Consider the following 22,359-nt stretch of genomic DNA (forward strand, 5'->3'; position numbering starts at 1 on the left):
GCTGCTATAACAGCCTCCACTCTTCTGGGAAGGCTTACCACTAGATGTTGGAACATTGCTGCGGGGACTTGCTTCCATTCAGCCACAAGAGCATTAGTGAGGTCGGGCACTGATGTTAGGCAATTATGCCTGGCTCGCAGTCGGCATTTCAGTTCATCCCAAAGGTCTTTGATGGGGTTGAGGTCAGGGCTCTGTGCAGGCCAGGCAAGTTTTTTCACACAGATCTCGACAAACCATTTCTGTATGAACCTCGCTTTGTGCACGGGGGCATTGTCATGCTGAAACAGGATAGGGCCTTCCCCAAACTGTTGGAAGCACAAAATCATCTAGAATGTAATTGTATGCTGTAGCGTTAAGATTTCACGTCACTGGAAGTAAGGGGCCCGAACCATGAAAAAAAGCCCCAAACGATTATTCCTCCTCCACCAAACTTTACAGTTGGCACTATGCATTCAGGCAGGTAGCGTTCCCCTGGCATCTGCCAAACCCAGATTTGTCCGTAGGACTGCCAGATGGGGAAGCGTGATTTATCACCTCAAATTGGAATCCCCAATTTCATGGTATCCATTGGTAGTTACAGTCTTGTCTCATCGCTGCATCTCCTGTACAGACTCGGGAGAGACGAAGGTCGAGAGCCATGCGCCCTCCGAAACACAACCCAACGAAGCCGCACTACTTCTTGACACAATGCCCACTTATCCCAGAAGCCACCCGCACCAATGTGTCGGAGGAAACACCGTACACCTGGCGACCGTGTCAGCATACACTGCGCCCGGCCCGCCACAGGAGTCACTAGTGCACGATGGGACAAGGACATCCCTGCCAGCCAAACCCTCCCCTATCCCAGACGACGCTGGTCCAATTGTGTGCCGCCCCATGAGCCTGATCTTGAACCCAGAATCTCTAGTGGCACAGTTAGCACTGCAATGCAGTGCCTTAGACCACTGCACCACTCGGGAGGCCCGAAGAACACATTTCCACTGCTCCAGAGTCCAATGGCGGCGAGTTTGACACCACTCCAGCTGACGCTTGGCATTGTGCACGGTGATCTTAGGCTTGTGTTTGGCTGCTCGGCCATGGAAACCGATTTCAGGAAGCTCTCGACGAACAGTTGTTGTGCTGATGTTGCTTCCAGAGGCAGTTTGGAACTCGGTAGTGAGTGTTGCAACTGAGGATAGATGATTTTTTACAAGCTTCAGCACTCGGCGGTCTCGTTCTGAGCTTGTGTGGCCTACCACTTCGCGACTGAGCCGTTGTTGCTCCTAGAGGTTTCCACTTCACAATAACAGCACTTACAGTTGACTGGAGCCGCTCTAGCAGGGCAGAAATTTGACGAACTGACTTGTTGGAAAGGTGGCATCCTATGATGGTGCCACGTTGAAAGTCACTGAGCTCTTCAGTACGGGTTATTCTATTGCCAATGTTTGTCTATGGAGATTGCATGGCTGTTTGCTTGATTTTATACACCTGTCAGCAACTAGTGTGGCTGAAATAGCCGAAGCCACTAGTTTGAAGGGGTGTCCACATACATTTGTAGGTGGATTGTCATTATCTTTGACACTTGATATATTTGACTCATAAAATGATATTTGACTCATAAATGAGCATTTGAATGCTCCGTATCAGTCAATACTGTACAGTGTTTGAGTATCTGCAAAATTACTAATCTGCCTCCACCCAATAAAACCCCCTTAATATTATATGCATGAAGGAAACCACAGACAGGGTAAGCATACTGAGAGGGAAGATAACAGCACGTAGGCTTGAGTTAAATAATGTCTAAAATGACAGACAGGAAATTCTCCATTGCAGTATTAACTGAGCAATGTCATGGTCAGTTTGAAATGTGTTTAGAATGTGGGGGGTTTGTGACCTACGAGATGATATCATAGGACAGGATGTTAGCATTATGTCGTACTCCTCTGAGAGAGATAATGATTTCTAGAAAACAAGAACAAAAGCCAACATCAGTTTCTATGGGTTGGGGGGGGGGGTTATGGGGGATGGGGAAACAATTAAAACACACACCTACCTGCCTTTAAGGACAGAGTGCAGACTACCCCCCCCCCCCCCCCTCTCTTCCTTTTCCTGTCAATTCCATTGGTGTGAGTTGTGTGGAGATGACACAGGGTAAAGAATGTAAACAGGCCCTTTTAAAGTGGGCCCAACACCTCATTATGACTGGGGGTTGAGAGTGTAACCATGAGGGCTGAATCTTGAAACCATAACAAATCCCGTATCAAGCCTGTATTATAAACCAACTCTGACTATAATATCCAACATATCCACCGGCATATCATATCACATACCTATCTGTGAATTACTACACCTTCAAAGAAATCAAACAATAGCAGCTTCTGACTCAAAGTTTTGGATCAACACCCACCCCAAAAATAAAACAAATGTTTGATGATAGTTTAGGTGTTTCCATGGTGATATTCTGCAATGTGCAATTCAGGGGCACTAACTAGGCATCATATCTGCCCAGGGGCAATCCAATGCTGGTATCACTCCACAGACACTATAAACATATGTGAAAGTGTAACTAACTTCTAGCTCTAGCCAGCCAGATGTATTGGTACAATCTGGTTCACTGCTATGATTACATTCCAATGTCCATACAAGCATATTTAGATAGAATGTGTGCCCAATACATGACTTAGGTGGTATGCTAGTATGAATGTTTGGAACACGGCCCATCTCACTGAACAACCTCATTGACCTAATGAATATTATGGCCAAGAACTAACACTTGAATCTTCCATGTTGTAATTGGTAGATGAGGAATTCATATAATGAGATTCAACACACATTTCAACACATCAGTATGTCACGTCAACACGTCCCTCAGGTGCAAGACATTTCCTTAGTAATTGGCGAGGAGAGAATGGATAATAAGCAGTACAAATTATGTGTTGCTCCTGCTCTTTCCATCCATGTAGACTTATACTGAAAATATACTATATACAGTATATATAATACATTATCCATGTGATAGCCAGAATGACCTGTTCACTACATGTCCCTGTCTCTGAAAATAAATATGATGGTCAAATTAACCAGTCTGGTAGCATGTTTCCTCTGCAATAATTATTTCATTATTTACTTTCGACGTGTTCTCATTTGAATGACTCTACTGCATTACCAAGAACAAATTACATTGGGAATATGTAGATTGAAATGCAAGCATGGCTGAAATAATTGGAAATGTATAATCATGTCAGTTATGCTTTATGTCAATTTCTGGTGGAAATACAGTAGGGATGGATGACTAATATCTTAACTACATGATGTCATCGTTTTCAGCAAACTGCAGTCCCGAGCATCGGTCTCCAGTGGCTTGATGTTAGTGACATCTAGTGGCTGACAGAGACATTGTCCTCATAGTGAGACAAAGAAACAGTCTGAAACACCCAAGTAACTCCAGGGTATGACAAAACATTTTTATTTACTGCTCTAATTACTTTGGTAACCAGTTTATAATAGCAATAAGGCACCTCGGGGGTTTGTGATATATGGCCAATATACCACACCTCCTCGGTACTTATTGCTTAAAGGGGGTAGGTGCTAATAGCAGTTGAGTCATTATCCCAAGTCAAGCCCATAGACCCTGAGAGAAGGAGATAGGGCCGAGCAATATAGCTTGTCATTTAAGGTGGCACTATTGCCATATTGGTTACATATTACGTCATATAGTTCCTCTCTAGGTTTCTTCCAAGGTTCTGGCCTTTCTAGGGAGTGTTTCCTGGCCACTGTGCTTCTACTCCTTCTACATCTGTTTGGGGTTTTAGGCTGGGCTTCTGTACAGCACTTTGTGACATCGGCTGATGTAGAAAGGGCTTTATAAATACAATGTGATTTGATATGGCTAAAGAAGAAGTAAACTACAGGGGTCAATTTGGGATAGAGTGATAGAACACTCAGTAGACGACAACGTTTGGAGGGTTGCAGATAGAAACTTCTAAAGGGTTTGAATTGCTCCATGGCATTGTACATGAATAGTATCTGACTGTCTGACTGTGATATGTGGTTGTCCCACCTAACTATCTTGAAGCACTAACTGTAAATTGCTCTGGATGAGAGCGTCTGCTGAATGACTCAACTATACAAATGTACTAGACTAGTGAGTGACTAACACTAGCAGCCACAAGGTGGCGATATATAATTCAAGAAAACGGTAGTACTGTTGTGTGATCTACCAATGAATTACACAGACCCAAAATGTTTAGGTTGAAAGAAAATATACACAGGGACACAATTTCATTATAAATCTGTAAAAACGAGTTTTAATGGCAAAATACATGAAAATGACAAATATGGAAACTGCCTCCTTTATAAAAACGACCTGTTATTACTGTATTTATGACAATAAATATAGACTGCACCATGAACAGCTGATGATCAAAACAAGATACATTTATGACTATCCAATGAGTGCAGGAAGCTTTTCTACCACGGATGCGTATTATTATTCCAATATTTTGCCTCAACAAGATAGTAGAAAATAAGATATTATTCTGACCCTGATTCTTCAAAACAAACATATAACATATTTTTTTTAAAGAGCAATCTTTAAAGATGGAATCCGTAGTGGCGAAACGGCGCCACTGTCGTTGCTTTGTTTTGTTGACGAAGCAAAGCGGCGAGCGTCGCACAGCGTGGTAAAAGAACATGCAGGACATATTCCACCGTTCTAGCGCGCGTCCAACGATGTACCGACTGACGAAAAAAAAAGTGTACATTGTTTGCAGTCACTTCTTTATTGTTGTAATATCGCAAACGGACGTGGCTGTTTCACCATTAAGGATTCCAACTTAACATTAAATAAAAAATTATCAGTCATTAACAATGACATTTCAAGCCACAATCTTTAAAGAAATTGCACTTCAAAATACTGGTCAGGGTGAGAAGATTTATAGTACCTTTCTATTTGATCTTACCTGTGTAGGATCTTAATTTGACCACTCTTTTTGTTGCTGAGAATTTTCCTGCACCACAGGAAATGCAGATGAGCTTTGTGATTTACATGAATTCACTGAAAACCCACACTAATACACGGTTATATTAATGGTATTGCACTTTTCTCGTAGCCTATTTTTGGCCAGCTAATAGCCTAACCACCGATCAAGCAACCGATCATGCAACATTATGGTCTAAACGTTCAAATCCTGGTGCTGGAGGATTATTTATCTGAGACAATGTAGGTCAAATTAAGATCCTACACCTGTACATCATACAGTATGAACACAGCAAGGGTAGTATAATGTATTAGAGTTATCAAAGGTGTCGATGAGGGGAGAGTTGAACTAAATAAAATCTTTATCATCTACATTCATCTACATCATTCCAGCTCTCACAGAGGATAGTACAGAATTGCATAAGAGCACATCAATAATAAATTAACATCAATGACATCAAACAAAAGAAGAGGGTAAAAAAAGATTGCAAAACATATACTGCATATTCAACATACAGTTGAAGTCGGATGTTTACATACACTTAAGTTGGAGTCATTAMAACTCGTTTTTCAACCACTCCACAAACTTCTTGTAAACAAACTATAGTTTTGGCAAGTCAGTTAGGACATCTATTTTGTGCATGACACAAGTCATTTTTCCAACAATTGTTTACAGACAGATTATTTCACTTATATTTCACTGTATCACAATTCCAGTGGGTCAGAAGTTTACATACACTAAGTTGACTGTGCCTTTAAACAGCTTGGGAAATTCAAGAAAATTATGTCATGGCTTTAGAAGCTTCTGATAGTCTAATTGACATAATTTGAGTCAATTGGAGGTGTACCTGTGGATGTATTTCAAGGCATACCTTCAAACTCAGTGCCTCTTTGCTTGACATCATGGGAAAATCAAAAGAAATCAGCCAAGACCTCAGCAAAAAATTGTAAACCTCCACAAGTCTGGTTCATCCTTGGGAGCAATTTCCAAGCGCCTGAAGGTACCACATTCATCTGTACAAACAATAGTACGCAAGTATCAACACCATGGGACCACGCATCCGTCATACCGCTCAGGAAGGAGATACGTTCTGTCTCCTAGAGATGAACATGCTTTGGTGCAAAAAGTGCAAATCAATCCCAGAACAGCAAAGGACCTTGTGAAGATGCTGGAGGAAACAGGTACAAAAGTATCTATATCCACAGTAAAACGAGTCCTATATCGACATAACCTGAAAGGCTTCTCAGCAAGGAAGAAGCCACTGCGCCAAAACCATCATAAAAAAGCCAGACTACGGTTTGCAACTGCATATGGGGACAAAGATCGTACTTTTTGGAGAAACGTCCTCTGGTCTGATGAAACAAAAATAGAACTGTTTGGCTATAATGACCATTGTTACGTTTGGAGGAAAAGGGGAACGCTTGCAAGCCGAAGAACACCATCCCAACCGTGAAGCACGGGGGTGGCAGCATCATGTCGTGGGGTGCTTTGCTGCAGGAGGGTCTGGTGCACTTAACAAAATAGATGGCATCATGAGGCAGGAAAATTATGTGGATATATTGAAACAACATCTGAAGTCATCAGTCAGGAAGTTAAAGCTTGGTCGCAAATAGGTCTTCCAAATGGACAATGACCCCAAGCATACTTCCAAAGTTGTGGCAAAATGGCTTAAGGACAACAAAGTCAAGGTATTGGAGTGGCCATCACAAAGCGCTGACCTCAATCCCAAAGAAATTTTGTGGGCAGAACTGAAAAAGCTTGTGTGAGCAAGGAGGCCTACAAACCTGACTCAGTTACACCAGCTCTGTCAAGAGGAATGGGCCAAAATTCACCCAACTTATTGTGGGAAGCTTGTGGAAGGCTACCTGAAACGTTTGACCCAAGTTAAACAATTTAAAGGCAATGCTACCAAATACTAATTGACTGTATGTAAACTTCTGACCCACTGTCAATGTGATGAAAGAAATGAAAGCTGAAATAAATAATACTTTTCTGACATTTCACATTCTTAAAATAAAGTGGTGATCCTAACTGTCCTAATGCAGGGAATATTTACTAGGATTAAATGTCAGGAATTGTGAAAAACTGTGTTTAAATGTATTTGGCTAAGGTGTATGTAAACTTCCGTCTTCAACTGTATCTATATATCATTCATATAATTACATAATATAATTACACATTATAGTCAGAAGTCGTACGCTCCTGAGTGCTCTACTTGGATTCCTTCCGTCTTCTTCAGTCTCAAAACCAGAACTGCTTCTAGCGCTGAGACCATGTCTGTGTCTGATATGGCACTGTATCCCCTATGTAGGAAAAATGCTGCCATATCAGATGTACCCAAGACAAGTTTGTTGCACTGTTCCCTAAAGGTGCTCCTTCCTATCAGAGTTTAGTCTGGAAAGAAGATGGCATCTTTTGGCCTTGGTTAGTCACTGGAAAAACACTTCCTCCTCTAACGTGTGTATCTGTATCTCTTTCTGTGTGTGTGGTTCCCTTGGACAACGTGCTCGTTCGGGCGCCTGGACTGTGTGAGCTGCCTCCTAGCTCTGTCCCAGTGAACAGTAGTTTAGTTTCTTCCCTTTGACTCAAACTCCCATGATTCTCGGGTCTCATGGAGCACACCTGTACATGGGCCGTACCTGCCTTGTCTGGGAGAGGTCCTGACAGTCTGCCCCCGGCCTCTCCCTCTCCTACCCTGTTGTCCTGGTAGCTGGTGTGCATGCTTGTGCTAGGCCCAGCAGCTTCTTTCAGAGGGTTTTGATGGTGCTTCAGCGATGAAGGCCTACTAAGTGGCCCTTCTTCCAGTCCAGCTCCCCTGGTCCTGGAGTGGTCCATCTCTGCTGGGGTAGGGGTATTCTGGGCTGTCATGGGCCGGTCCATTCCTGTTAAGGTAGAAGTGTGCTGGGATGACCTGGACCAGTCTATTCCTGCTTGGGTAGGGGTGTTCTGGGCTGCCATGGACCGGTCCATCTTTGCCGGGGTAGGGGTGTTCTGTGATGCCACAGGGCTAGTCACCAGACTGTAGTGACGACTGGTCCTGGGCTGTACCATGTGGATCCCCCCAATGGGGATCATCAGGTTGGGGGTCCTGGCTAGCTGCTGAGAGTGGAGAGGCAGGTGGCTGTAGACACCACCGTGGCCCCCTCGGGATGGTCTAGTCCTGGGGGACAGGATAGGGAGACGCGCCTCGTCGTCCTCCTGAACAGAGTAGCTCTTCAGCTGGGTAGGGATGAGGGGAAGGAAGGTTGTAAAGGTTAGAACCACAACGCAACCAAACCACAATGCCAACACGACTTGTGAAGAAACATACCATGTTTATATCAGGTGAGTTGACTGAGACATTGGCACACATTTAGAGGCTGATGGCACAATCTCAGACATCTAATGATAGGTGTGTGACTCATTTTTTTCACAAACTGCCCAGAACAAACACATTTGTGTCTATTTGGGAACCATCTTGCATTATTTTCAGGTTTTGTGTTGTTGGTTTAGTTTGAATCATATAAAAGTAGAGCGTTACCCTTCCTTCCTTTTCCTATAAAGGTATGACTTTAAAATAACCCTGAATGTACCACCATACGTATCTATATTTGTTTTGGATGTTTATTTTACTTGTATTTGGCTGTTTAGCCCTCACAGGAACTGCTTTGTGTGTAGAAAAGGGTTTATTTAATCTCTGAACCCAACCGGCTAACCAAACAGAGACAAATCACGTCGCAGGTGAGTGAGCAGCACTGTGGTTATCAAACCAATCCGTCCCCACGTTATAGACATAAAATTAAATTATGCAACAAAAATAAAAGAGCCAAGCAGTCTTCCACAGGTCGGACACAAAGTGTGTCTGTGTTGTGTTCTAGGGGTGACAGAGAGAGACTGAAATACTCACCAGCCTTGCCTTGGAGCTTGTAGCCGTAGCAGGTCTGTCCCTGTGGGGATTTGAAGATGGGTCTCTGGGCAGACAGGCTCTGTGTTGAGCAGGGATGGTGGCCTGAGGGGAAGGGGAGCTGGGGGACTTGGGCCTGACAGGCGAGAGGCCTCTTAGGGGGGACAGATGTTTCTCTAGGGAGGGGGAGACATGACAACCTAGCAGGGACAGAGAGGAGGGTGGGAAGGGGTTGGAGGGGGCAGGGGACAGGTTATGCCTAGGAGACAGGGATGAGAGTGGTGGAGGGGAGGGATGGCAGGAGACAGGGGAGAGGTAACGCTTGGGGGAAGAGCATTGGAGAGGGGACAGGTCCGCTCTAGGGGATAGGGAGTGAGCAGGAGAAAGCTGATTGGTTAGGGATAGGGATGGAGATAGGGCTGGAGTTGGTGAGGGACAGTGCAATGGGGAGCGGTGACCACAGGGGTCCAGTTGCCTCCTCCGAGAGAATAGAGCTCTCTTCTTGCTGGGGGAACCAGCAGGGTAACAGAGGCTTGGCTCCTGGGGACTCAGCCTCTGAGGCTGGCTGCGCTGGCTTGACCCAGATGGTCTGGTCCTGTCCCGGTCTGGTGTGGTTCTGTTCTGGTCTGGGGGTTTGGGTGGCTTCAGGTGGCTTGTTGAGGTGGTGGAAGGGTCTTCATGGGACCAGGACTCCTCTTCACCATCATCATCATCATCATCATCATACTCGTTGTCATCGTCGTCTGCTTCAGTTTCACTAATGTCAGAGTACCGGTGCTCGTCCTGTCCTGTCTCTGGCCAGACTGAGCAGTCTGGGGGGGAGGGGAGAGGTCATTGTCAGAATTAGGCAACATAAAGTATTATTGGATATTTTTAATGTAGACACAGCAACATAACATCGTCTGACCTTCTTCAGCCTCAGAACCAGTCATTGGCCCGTCATGGCACTTCTTCCCATGGGCCTTGGACTTCATGTGTTTGGTGAGGTTCCCTGGAACAACAGAGAACCATTACATTGCCATCACGAGACATCCCTAACAACACACTGGATGAACAGAGATGTCAACTCCGAGCAGATCAACAGTACACTTTTCCTTAAAAATCTATTTTATAAGAGAGGCCTTGTCCCAATAAGGCAGCTATTTCAGTACCTATCCACCTATCCATACCCACTAGAGAGTCACAGTCCTGTGACTATCTGTAACCTCAGTAAGTCAGCATTCCTGTGTCCATCCATAGCTCACCTTTGGTTTTGAAGGCGAAGTTGCAGTGCTTGCAGACGTAGGGCCGTGAGTCGGTGTGCAGGCGGATGTGTTTACGCAGCATACTAGGCTTCTTACAGCGGATGCCACACTCCTCACACACATATCTGCCCCTGCCTCGACCCCGCACGTACACATACTCCTCACTAGACCTGTAGCTGACGGACGAGAGAGAGAGAGAGAATTTTAGTTATATTTTAGTGTTGTTTTATTATGTATAGGTAATGCTACCACCATAAACCTTGTGAATTGATGCTAGTGTTCTTTTCATAACCATTCTATGGAATGGAGAGGAACCTGAGTGAACAGAGTACCCAAAGTTGAGATATTTGGATCTGAATCCCGGGTCAAATTTTCAGTGGTGAGTTCATTTCCACGCCTGATGAAACCCAAGTCCATATGGCTGCAATAAAAGCATTGGTTCTATATACTGTATATAGCACCTGCAAGCTGCTATAATGTTTCTATTTATTGACGTATCTGTTTGGCACACACCCTTCTTACACAGTGAACTCACACTCTGGCAGTTGGTTAGGGGGTCCACCCCTGTGTGTGTGTGTGTGTGTGTTGTGTGTGTGTGTGTGTGTGTGGTGTGTGTGTGTGTGTGTGTGTGTGTGTGTGTGTGTGTGTGTGTGTGTGTGTGTGTGTGTGTGTGTGTGTGGTGGTGTGTGTGTTGTGTGTGCTTTTGGGGTGGAGGGTGTTCTGGTTTGGGGTTATAAAAGCCCCTCTGTGTGAAGCTGAAGTGGGTGCCCTGCAGTGGGACTCTAACCCCCATCACCACCCTCTCACACCACCACCACCCAGCCCCAGTCCAACACAGAGAGCCTGCAACATCAGCTGGGGTTTGGAACAGCCAGCCAATAAAAACACACCAGAGAGGGAGGAAACCTGGGCTCAGACCAGCTGCTCCAAATAAACAGAAAACAAAAACGTCTTTCTATTAATATGATCGCTAATTACAATGATAGCTAAGCTTTCATTTTCTCAACTTAATCACTGTTTGGTGCCTTAAAAGCAATGTTTTGACTAAATGAATGAGACAGTGGTTGCGATGTCCTTACAGGGGTTCAATGTAGAGCTTTTATGAAACCATATCAGCTGTGTGGTGTGTGTGTGTGTGTGTGTGTGTGTGTGTGTGTGTGTGTGTGTGTGTGTTGTGTGTGTGTGTGTGTGGTGTGTGTGTGTGTGTGTGTGTGTGTGTGTGTGTGTGGTGTGTGTGTGTTGTGTGTGTGTGTGTCGATTGTTGCATTGTTTTATTTGTTTACAGTAGGCGTTTTGGTGAATAAGAATTTGTTCTTAACTGACTTGCCTAGTTAAATAAAGGTTAAGTAAAACAATTTAAAAAATGGAGCAGGCCTTTTCTTAAAAGCTCCTTAAATACCAGCCCCTCATATCACGCTTGGACAGCCTAAGATACAAATGCAAGTTGGTGGCATTGAAACTTGGCAGTCTTGGCCATTTACATAGGCTTAGATTAGGCAGGCCTGACTAAGAGTAGCCAAAACAACTGGCTAGGTACTGCTCTGTTTCAGCCGTTATGGGCAGGCTAGCTGTGTGCAGTGGCGTAAAGTACTTAAGTAAAAATACTTTAAAGTACAATTTAAGTAGTTTTTGGGGATATCTGTACTTTACTATTATTATTTTTTGACTACTTTTACTTCACTACATTCCTAAAGAAAAATGTTTTACTCCATACATTTTCCCTGGCACCCAAAAATACATTTTGAATGCTTAGCAGGACAGGAAAATGGTCCAATTCATACCTATCAAGAGAACATCCCTCGTCATCCCTACTGCCTCTGATCATGAGGACTCACTAAACATACATGCTTCGTTTGTAAAATATGTCTGAGTGTTGGAGTGTGCCCCTGGCTATCCGTGAATTCAAACAACAAGCAAATGGTACTGTCTGGTTTGCTTAAATAAGGTATTTGAAATTTTTATGCTTTTCCTTTTTTATGCTTAAGTATATTTTAGCAATTACATTTACTTTTGATACTTAAGCATATTTAAAACCATATACCTTTAGACTTTTACTCAAGTAGTATTTTACTGGGTGACATTCACTTTTACTTGAGTCATTTTCTATTAAGTCATCTTTACTTTTACTCAAGTATGACAATTGGGTACGTTTTCCACCACTGGCTGTGTGGAGAAGGTACTGCTCTATTTCAGCTGTTATGGACCGCCTAGCTGTGTGGAGGAGAAGGTACCACTCTGTTTCAGCCGTTATGGGCATCTGTTTGAATTATGTTTGAATCTTTTATGATGTAATGTGATTCAAATAAAGTATTTCAAATGTGTGTGTGTGTGGATGCATGTGTGTGTACATGCCCACTGACAAAAAATCCCACATGCCGAACTGATATACAGCATGTAGGCATATTGATGGCCACCAACCCACGCAATTCATAGTTTACTCTGACACCCATTCACAGATCCTGCCCCTAGCTTTATCTTCAGAGAGACAGCCTACACTAAATCTTCCCTCACTCAGCCTTCACTCCCCCGTAATGTAGCCATACTGAAAGGTCATTGTTTGACTTCCTCTTGTTCACTGCTTTGTCTTATCATCTCGCACACACACAACGGCCCGACCAGATGGAATTGGCGGACTCAGAGCTCCACACAGCACAGCAGGGAAGAGAGATGAGTCATTCCCAGGTAGCACATTGGGCTTATTGGAAGTTGTGGGAATGTATGTTTTTGGTTTCACATTGGTTGTGGGAACGAAGCAATACATTTCCTGACCAGTAAAACTGAACTTAAAAGTTCTGAGAACAGAAGTGAACATTTAGCCTATTCTGAGAATGTTTTACTCTGTTTCCTTGAAAGATTTCCTGGGAGTTTTTATTAACGCTCTGAGAACGGAAATTATAGGTTATTTTGAGTTTTTTTAATAACTTCCTGAATGTGTGGCCAATTAGTGGGCGCGGCCAACACACCTGAACACACTTAACAAGATAGAGGATAGAGAGCGTTTTGTTGATGCTGAGAACGGACTGTATACGTTTTTAATAACATTAATAGAACATTCCCTGAATGTTGCAAAAGTTTTCTTGTGGTTTTTAAAGAAGGTTTTCTTAACGTTCTGAGCAGGGGGCGCAAAGTAAGGGGGCGCAAAGTACATGAGGATGGAGGAGAGGTGGTCTGGTGGACGGCTCTGTAATTTTACATTTTTCAAACACCTTTACAGCCTTTTCCTGTAATCTAGAGGCATAATCATTATGCCTTATTCTAGGTCACAAATGTCTATTTTTCTGTATAGGTTATCTAAGCATACCTCTTGACAATTTTAGTATTTTCTTGCCAGCGGGGATGCCAGCTAATGGCCCTGCTACACAATAGCCATCGGGCGTCCGGCATTGCCATCAGCCATCGAGGAAATGCTTCCTTTAAAATCAATAAAAGCTGTTATACTGCATCCAATTCTCGATGGCTGACACATGCGTTCATTCTATCTTGTGAATTGAAATAATGAGAAATAAAGTTTATTTTGATTGCATATTGCCTTGACTATACACCACTGGTTATTGTACTAAGATGTATGAAGTCAAGAAGCTACTAGCTAGCAGAAACTCTAGCTAACTAGCTACATTGAGTATGTTCACAATGTAAACAAAAGCAACTTGTGTCCAAAGCTATTGTACTTACACACAAATAATGAATATGGTACAGTAGGGGACAATAGAATAAAGACGCGCTTCCCCTCTGCTCCTCACGCGTCTCAAAACAACACGCTCTGTGTAGCAAGTAGAACGTCACATTGACACAACGCTGATGGCAAAGCAACGCAACACTTATAGTGGAGCTGAGGTGTAAGATAGTTAGACAAGCTACTCTAACTTGATTGACAGCCTGAAATGGCTTGATAGCTAGTTATGAGTTTGGGAGATTGGGAACCTATTTAGCTGACTAGTTAAAGCCAACTTCACAAAATTGTTAGGTGGCTGTATTACAGTTGTATTTATTAATCAAGAAGGAATCAATAGGCGACATATCTTGGGGGGGTGGGGGGTTCTCTTTGCCTGGTCCAGTCAGTGTGCCCCCTCTGAAAAATACCGCTGACAGATCTTTTTATAAATAATTATGATAAAACGTGAAGACCCTTTAGGTCTAAGCCCTTAGATCGCAATATCTACTAAGCTAATGTTTTAAATTGTTTTAGGATGGTCATAAAATGGATCATTTAGCTATTTGAGGACCCCTGTTGATATATTAGTTAGCTCAAACGGTTCGGTCCGGACAGTTGCTTTTGTGAGAAGACATCTTGGAAATTGGGATGTCTGCGTCAGAGAGTTCAGACGACTGCCGTAAAGCTTGCGGATGTCGTGGAGCAAAACAAACCACACTGTCGTGTTCATGAGAGTCTCCTCTTTCATCTCATTAGTTTGTAGCTCTAACGGTTCGGGTTCTACAGATTATTTGGTGACGATTTTCTTGTCCGGATTCTGTCAACTTTAGAAAAACACAGCTTTTAAAAGTAGGCAGAAACTTTATATCGGCGGAAAGGGGGGATTGAGCTGCAGCCACTGCAAGAAACTGTAAGTCTCTAGCATAAACACACAGGTAGCTATTCAAAATGACATCACGGTGTGACGAACGGGTGCGTCAATCGACTCTAAGGGGTTTTAATTTAACATCTGAAAAAATGAAAAACAGCACAATGCTGACGGGGCACTTGCCCGTGGGAAGCTTTTCTGAGACGTTCAGAGAACATTCTAAGAATGTTATTTAAACATTACAAAAGTTTACTTGTAGTTTTTATGGAAAGTTTTCTTAATGTTCTCGGAACAATTTGAGAACATGACTTTAAATAAAAACCAGGGGGAAACCTGTAGGAAACATTATGTTGAATTACTGAAATTCCCACAGAAGAACGTTGTTTCTTAACGTTCTCTGAACTATTTGAGAACATTCCCAATGTCAAACCAGTAGGAAAACGTTCCTAGAACATTACCAAGATTGAAATTGAATGTAACCATGTTTGAATGTTTAGGAAACTTTCTGTTAAATTAATGAAATACCAAGAAAAATAAAAGACACTTTTTGTCAAGTTCCTTAAATGTGCTGAGAATGTTCCAAAGCCAAGCAAGTATTCTGCACTATTCCCAGAAGGTCATGGGAAGGTTGTATGCAAAATAACTATTGGACAAACACACTCTCACCAAGCTCAAAGAAACATATGGTTCTCAGAACGTTATGTGCTAGCTGGGTTGTGACTGATGAGAAGAAGGCTGTGAACCTGAGTCACGACAACAACAGGTTCCCAGCGGTACTCAGAGAGATGCAGAGGAACACACAGATGGCACCTCAGTAGCATATTCACAGATATGATGGAGGAGACCAAGTGTTCTCAGGAGTTTCAGTTATGTCTGCTTCATAACAGTGTGATTCAATCTAGCTGTGTGGATTACTGTAAATGAAGACAGATGAATCAGAGCGCTCTCGAGCTCTCAGAGCTCTCTCTCTCCTATCTGACACATCCTACATAAGTCCCATTACTAGAGAAGCAGAGTTAGTATCAAACACCTTCCACTCTCTCCTCTGAAAATAGTGCCCCTCTTGTTCTCTGTCTACAAATAGATACACATAAACCCAGATGCACAGAGAAATCATGTAAATAGACTCAAGGTTCTCATTCATTCAATCAATCACCATCTAAAATGGGAATGAAATCGGGAATGAAATTGGCCACTATTTCCCTCTACAGCTGAATGACCAGAACCATTGACTGTGTTGGGTGTAACTGAACTTCTACACAGGGTACAGTAGAGGAAGCTGGGTAGTTGTTGGTCATTTCCTGGCAAGGGCCACTCAACAGACGGGCTCTGTTGGTGTAGTCAGACAGACAACCCTTAGCCCCTCATGTCCTGCAGAGGGGAACGACAACATTTCACAGCTCTCCATACACAACACAGAGACCAAATACCCTCACTGTCAAGGACTAGTAGCTTACAGTACCATGCCTTGTACTGTATAGAGCAAAACTTGTAAGGCTGAGTGTAGTTTCTCATGTCTTTATGAATGTAAAGCAAATAATGCTTTGCATCTTTAAATGTTTAAGCGTTATTTCAACTCTAAAATGTAATCAGTCATAGCCTGCTCACCCTCCCTCACAGATCCAGATTCGAGGTGGAGCTTCTCTACATTTGCTGGTTGACTGGGTCTCTGCTTCTTTTTCCTCCTCTTCCTTCTCTTCCTCCTCCTCTCGTTCTTTCTTTAGCTCCTTGTCCTCTGCGGACTGCTCTTGCTCTGTTGTCTCGACACGGTGGCTGTCACCGGGCAGAGTGGCATGTACCTACACTCGAGAGAGACATGCAGGGCAAATTCACCAACCCTGCTCCAGCAAGATCAGGCCAAGGAGACAGGGATGGGGGGGAATTCATCATAACTTATGTGTTTCAGTACTTATCTGAATTATACTGTAGCATTACAATTTACAATATAGGCCTACACGCTTGAAATTAGAAATAAGGCCAAACTGTATTGGGTGTATTGGGTCATATACAAAATAAAGTAAAAAACTACAGCACATAGTGCAGTATGGGACAAGGCTAAATAAATACATACAGTACTGCAAATTTCACATTGACCTTTCTATGAGGAGGCCTCCAGTAAAGTCTCTTTACCTCAGAATGGCATGGCGTCTTCATGTCGGTGGGCTCTGGTGGGGTCTCTGCCGGGGTGGATGACATGGGAGACATGGTGTAGATGGTGGGGCAGACCCTCTGCTTGCAGTCCAACAGGGACAGGGCTGTCTTGCTGGAGAGGCCTGGAGGGTTGGGGTCATACTCGCTGGTAGACCAAGAGGAGTACACTGACGGCTGGTGGTCAGTCGAGGTGGAGGTGGAAGGATTTGGCTTGACGTAGTTCAGATAACACCAGCTGTGAGAGGTGGTGGACTGGAGGGTCGGATATGAAGATCTTTCTTGACTTATTGGAGTACACACCCTAGGTAAACATGTTGGAATCACAACCTTTTCTTCTTTTGTGGATGTTTCCACGATTACGTTTCCTACACAACTCTCCTCTTCTTCCTCCTCCTTCACTCGTTTCTGCTGCTGTTTGGACTCAGGGCTGAAATCGACACTGTTTGAAGGGGATAACAATCGCTTGTTGCTCCCTGAGCCCGAAGATCTACAGCCCTCATCAGACCACAACTGGCTGCCTGAAGGCAGAGGCAAAGCCAAGTGGTTGCCTGGAGGCAGAGCCAACTGGCTGACTGGTAGCAGAGTCTCAGACAACATCTTGCTACTTATAGGCAGAGTCATGACCAGGTGGCTGTTATGTTCAGGCATTGGGGAATTTCTATTGCCACTGTTTAACCCAGAACACACAGGTTCCTGGGACCTAGATGTTGTGGTTTGGGACAGAGTGGTGTATATGGCACTGGCTAGGGTGTTGGTGTCTGCCTGTAGCCGGACTACTGCTACTGCTGGTGATATAGAGGGCCGGAGTAACTCTGGGCTACGTGAGATGTTAGGGTGAGGGTGAAGTATCTGCGGAGGATGTGTTACAAACTCTGAATGTCCATCATGAATGTGCGTTGGGACTGGGATCTCCAGCTTCAGGCCTGTGGACATTGGAAGGTAGTGGGCCCTAGCTATCCCTAATCGGCACTGGGTGGGGAGGGAGTGGGAAGGGTAGACAGGGCGGGGTTGGGGTTGGGCAGGATGGATGTAGGTGTGGACAGGACGGAGGGAGATAATTAGAGGTTTCCCTGAACAGGGAGGTGATGGGGTTACCCTCTGGAGGGGGTCAGGAGATTCTACAGAGTTCTTTGAGGGTAGGACTTCAGAGCAATGTCCAGTCAAATGAATACTTTGACCCAGTTTCCATTGTGAGGGGGGCTCTTGGCAAAGAGTTTGTACAGGGTTACATGATGTGGGTTCGCCTGACAGAGGGGAACCAGCAGTCGCACTAAGGTGTCGAGGACCTGGGCTTAGTCTGGAAGAAGTGCTGGGACTGACAGGGTCAGGACTGGGGCTACAGTGAGAAGGATTGTTCACCTTTAGTGCTGTGTGTTTGGCAGAAATGGAGGGACTGGGGTTCCGCTTTAGTTCTGCAGGTTTGGCAGGCTGCTCCTCCTCTGGGTCCTTGACCACAGTGTGTCTCATGAGGAGACATTTGCGTCTGTCACTCCAGCCGGCCGCGGAGCGCTCAGGGGACAAACTGCTGTAGTCAAAGGACTTGCTTCGCATCTCCAACATCGCCATCAGGACAGACTGCTGCTGTGGGTCGTGAGGTGCTTGCTCTGAGACCGACCGCCGCATCTCCCTTTTGTGAAGATGCAGCCCTGGGACGGTCAACATGTTAGGGGCCCTAGACCTCCTCAACGGTGTCCCAGCCAGGGTCTCCATGTCTCCAGGTCTGGTGGACTCCTCGAAGGATGCAGACCGGCTAGACGCGTGGGATGCACAGCTGTCCTGGCTGGGGCTGCGAGGCAGGGAGATGGAGTCAAAGCTGGACATGGACTCCCCTGAAGACTGGGCGGCCTCGGCCAGACGGATACGTTTCTTCTTTGGGGGCAGCTTCTCGATGGGGACCCCAGACAGGGTGAGGCTCCTCTGTGGCCACTGGAACTCGTCTGTCCTTTCAGTCTGTTTAGGCATTATGGATGCTGTTTCTGACTGTGTCTGAACAGACTCAATAACATTGGTGTTGGAATCCTCAGTGACGAATATCTCCGGGACTTGAACATTGTGTTGGCGCACCAGTTTGCGAGGTGTTGGTTTGGACGAGTGTTCCTGCGGTTGTTTCTGAGACACATCCTCATGAGATGGAAAACTAAAATGTGCCTCCTCTTTACCTTGACTGTCTGTAAACAATGGGTCCTGTTTCTCAAATGAACTAGTATGCTGAATCACTGAGAAACATTTTGATGTATCTCCCCGATCCTGCTCTACCCATGGCCATGAGTTTCTATTGCATGCTACACTTTTTCTGTCTCTGCCTTGCACCGATGTGGAGAAGGTGGGTATGGATAAAGACACAGGAGAGGATGGATCATCAGATTCAAAACTCTCCTCTTTCCTTCTCTTGCGCATTGCCAAAGCCCCTGGTTTGCTAATCGGATAGTGTATCAACTGTGAACGGTCCAGCTGGCATATTGTTGTATCAAGACTCTCTTGGGGAAGTCGTGCTATACAAAGACTTCTCTTGTGTGCCTTATAACCTTCCCAGTTCTTACATCCAATGCCACAGGACTCACACTTGTATGGCTCTGGTTGACACTGCTTGTGATCAGGAGGCACGATGGACATATTGTGATTGTAGAGTGTGTTGGAGCTACTGTGTAAACTATGTTCCTCTTTAGTGAATTCAGCACCGGGTTGTAGTTCGATAGCAGGCTGGCGTCGTAGCATCCCAGTGCGGCGAGACTGTGTTTCAGACCGTTCATCGAAAGACTGGCTAAGGCGGAAGTTTCGTGGGAAGACGTCAGAGGAGGCATCAGTTGAACTAGCAGCAGAGGGCATAGAGAGGCTTCTCAGAAGAGGAGCCATGGAAGTGGATGACAGGCCTGCCGTTGAATCCACGTGTAGTGACTGGTGATGATGGAACTTCTCACACGGAACTCCCATAGTGATGGAACCACTGCTCTTAAACCCTGGGTCTCCAGGGTTTTTGGTGCTGTGGTGGACTACCGGTGGCTCTTTCAGAGATAGAGAAACCTTGGAGTTAGACTCATTGCTACTTCTCCTAGGCAGAGAGAACCTCCTGGGCTTAACGCTGTCTATCTTACTTGTGTCCACCACAGCCTCGTTGATGGTGATGAGGTTGGTGATGTGGTCAATGACCTGCTTCTTGGGCACTGTGAACGGGCTGCTCTTCTCCTGCTGTCCCTGGCCTCCAGAAGGCTGCTGGTCCTGATGCCGGGACATCCTCTGGAGGTGGCCCAGACGGCCATATTTCCCCATGATGATCTCTGCGTAGCTTTTGGCACTTGTTGCGTTGGGTGGGATGTCCTGCGACTGCTCAGTGCTCTCAGAGCGAGAGAAATAGCCAGACTCTGTGCTGCCTCTACTCCCTATACTCGCCATACCCAACGAGGAACTGATCGAGTCAGACGAGCCTAGAGGGCCACGTTTCCCTCGGCTCAAACGCATGGCCAGCCTCTTCTTGACGGCGTAGGAGTTGTCCATCCCGCTGGACTGCTCTGTAGATCTCTCTGTGTCTTCATGGGTCTTCTCCTTGGCTACACTGCCATGTCTCTCCAAGTTAGAGGAGGCAGCAGACGATGGCTGTCTGGTTTCATCTTCTGACACTGGCATTGGTTCTTCTAAAGCACTGGGCTCTCCAGAGGCGAGGCCGGCCTTCACCCTGTGGGTATGGGACTTCCGGTGCTTGTAGAGGTTGCTCTTGGTCTTGAAAGAAAAGCCGCAGGGAGCACAGGGGTAGGGCCTCTCTCCAGTGTGGGAGCGGATGTGTTTCTGCAGGACGCTGGGCTTGGCACAGGCACGGCCGCAGTAAGAACACACATATTTCCCAGGTTTTCCAGGCTTATGCTCCCGTTTCTGCTTCAGGGTGCCCTCCTGGTTCTCCTCTGTGGCAGGAGCCTCTGAAGACTGGGTGGAGGTGGTTGATAAGGAGGGAGTTGCCGCGGTCCCCCCAGACGGGGTCCGAGACACTCTAGTCGGTGTTGCCTCTGCCTTTGCATGCTTACCCTCTTCCGACAGTGGGGTGTCTGAATCAACGCTTTGCCTCTGATTCCGGAGACGCTTGCGCTCCCTCTTATTAGGCAGTTTGTGGTGTTGTTGATGTTGAGGGCCTCCTTGTTTGGAGTGAGTCTGTTGTGTCTGTGGTTCGTGGTTCTGGGAGGAGGGAGATTTGGGAGGCTCAGGGTTTGGGAGAGGCAGAGCAGACTCTCCTGGCTGAGGCTGGTCATGACCTCTGGACTGCTCCCCAGTCGGCAAGTGGCTGCAGCTGTGCAACGCCTCCATAAAACGGAAACAAAAACCTCAGGTAGACACCTGGGATCCCTCCGCCTGAGGCAGGCCACACAGGTCAAGCCTGTTCATTCAACGGACTCTGGGATTGATGTATGATGAGTATTTTGTTCCTTAGTTATATCTGTCTTGTACTGGATTTCAGGCTGTCTGTACTCATACTTAGTACTTACTCCAGTCAAGCCATTCATTCAACGGATCCTGGGCAACAACTGTGAATTGTCATGCGGTAATGAGGAAGTCCTTTTCCATCCTGAGCCAAAGAAGCTTCCCATCTCGGAGCTCTGTTGGCTCCCAGATTAAACAACTCTGCCCTCTGAGTCTCTGAGCCAGTCCCCTCAGATAGTCCCTGTTGTCCGGTATTCAGATACTGGGTTGAACCCGTCCTTGTGTCAGGCCTTCAGCTCTTCAGATCCAGTTTTCAGGACTTTTTGTTGGATGTCTGTGTCCTCACTCAAGAGGACCTGAAAGAAGAAAAAAGAAAAGATTAGGTGACTGATAGACAGACCCACCTGAGAGGTAGTCTCTATCGCTCCTTCTTTCTCTTTTTCACACACACACAGTGCGCACACATGGACACACAGACACCAAATGAAATTACATCATGAAGACAGATGGCAGAAACAGTCTCTCTCCGCCCACTATGATCTAAAAACATTACTGTCAAAAGGAGGGAACCAAACAGCTAAAAAGCAAGGTTTTAATCACTTATTTCATCGAGATGGATGATGGATGATCAAGTTGGAAACAAAGCTTGGGGTTTGGTCGTATTAAAGGGGCACATTTCTCATAGCGACCAGTTTCACTTCGTCAACAATAACAACAACAAACATTAGCATGATATAGAAAGTTATTCAATGCAGAAAGAAGTCTACTTCAAAAGTTCAAAACTGTACACCTAAAATGTATGTGTTAGTTACCAAACTGTGATTTGGAATCTGGCTACAAAAACATCTAATTTACCTGACTATTTATTATGAAGAAAACGCTCCAAGTCATAGCATCCATTTTCAGATTCTGCAACCAATAGCCCCTTGAATAGTTCCCAATCAGCCGTGTGCATTGCTCAAACATAAGCTACTACGTGTTTCTCAGGGATCACAATCCCAAGACAAGATGACAGATTTTCCCTTTTGTTTGCCCAACTCATGAGCTTTTGTTGCAGCCAGATGAGTCAATAGTTTCATTCATCCAGATTCCCCCAAAGTCTCCCAACCCCAGCTGCTAACTCTAGCTAAAAGGAATTAGGCCAAATGCAAATGTTGTAGTCTGTAGATAGATAGCACCGCAAGATAACACCAACACTT

The 22,359-nt window shown here is 45.2% G+C and overlaps 1 protein-coding gene across 1 annotated transcript; it reads right to left on the reverse strand.

The window, feature by feature from the left end:
- Positions 1 to 4,258: 4,258 nt before the first annotated feature.
- LOC111955558 (transcription factor HIVEP3-like) lies at positions 4,259 to 21,503 on the reverse strand. The gene is made up of 6 exons (XM_023975764.2): positions 16,736 to 21,503; positions 16,214 to 16,404; positions 10,086 to 10,261; positions 9,749 to 9,832; positions 8,845 to 9,653; positions 4,259 to 8,177 (listed from the first exon to the last, which is right to left on the reverse strand). The coding sequence occupies exons 1-6, from the start codon at positions 21,044 to 21,046 to the stop codon at positions 7,341 to 7,343; spliced, it is 6,408 nt and encodes a 2,135-aa protein (XP_023831532.1). The 5' UTR covers positions 21,047 to 21,503; the 3' UTR covers positions 4,259 to 7,340.
- Between the last annotated feature and the right edge of the window lie 856 nt (positions 21,504 to 22,359).

This window comes from Salvelinus sp. IW2-2015, linkage group LG31 (assembly GCF_002910315.2).
Source record: "Salvelinus sp. IW2-2015 linkage group LG31, ASM291031v2, whole genome shotgun sequence".
Taxonomy (NCBI): domain Eukaryota; kingdom Metazoa; phylum Chordata; class Actinopteri; order Salmoniformes; family Salmonidae; genus Salvelinus; species Salvelinus sp. IW2-2015.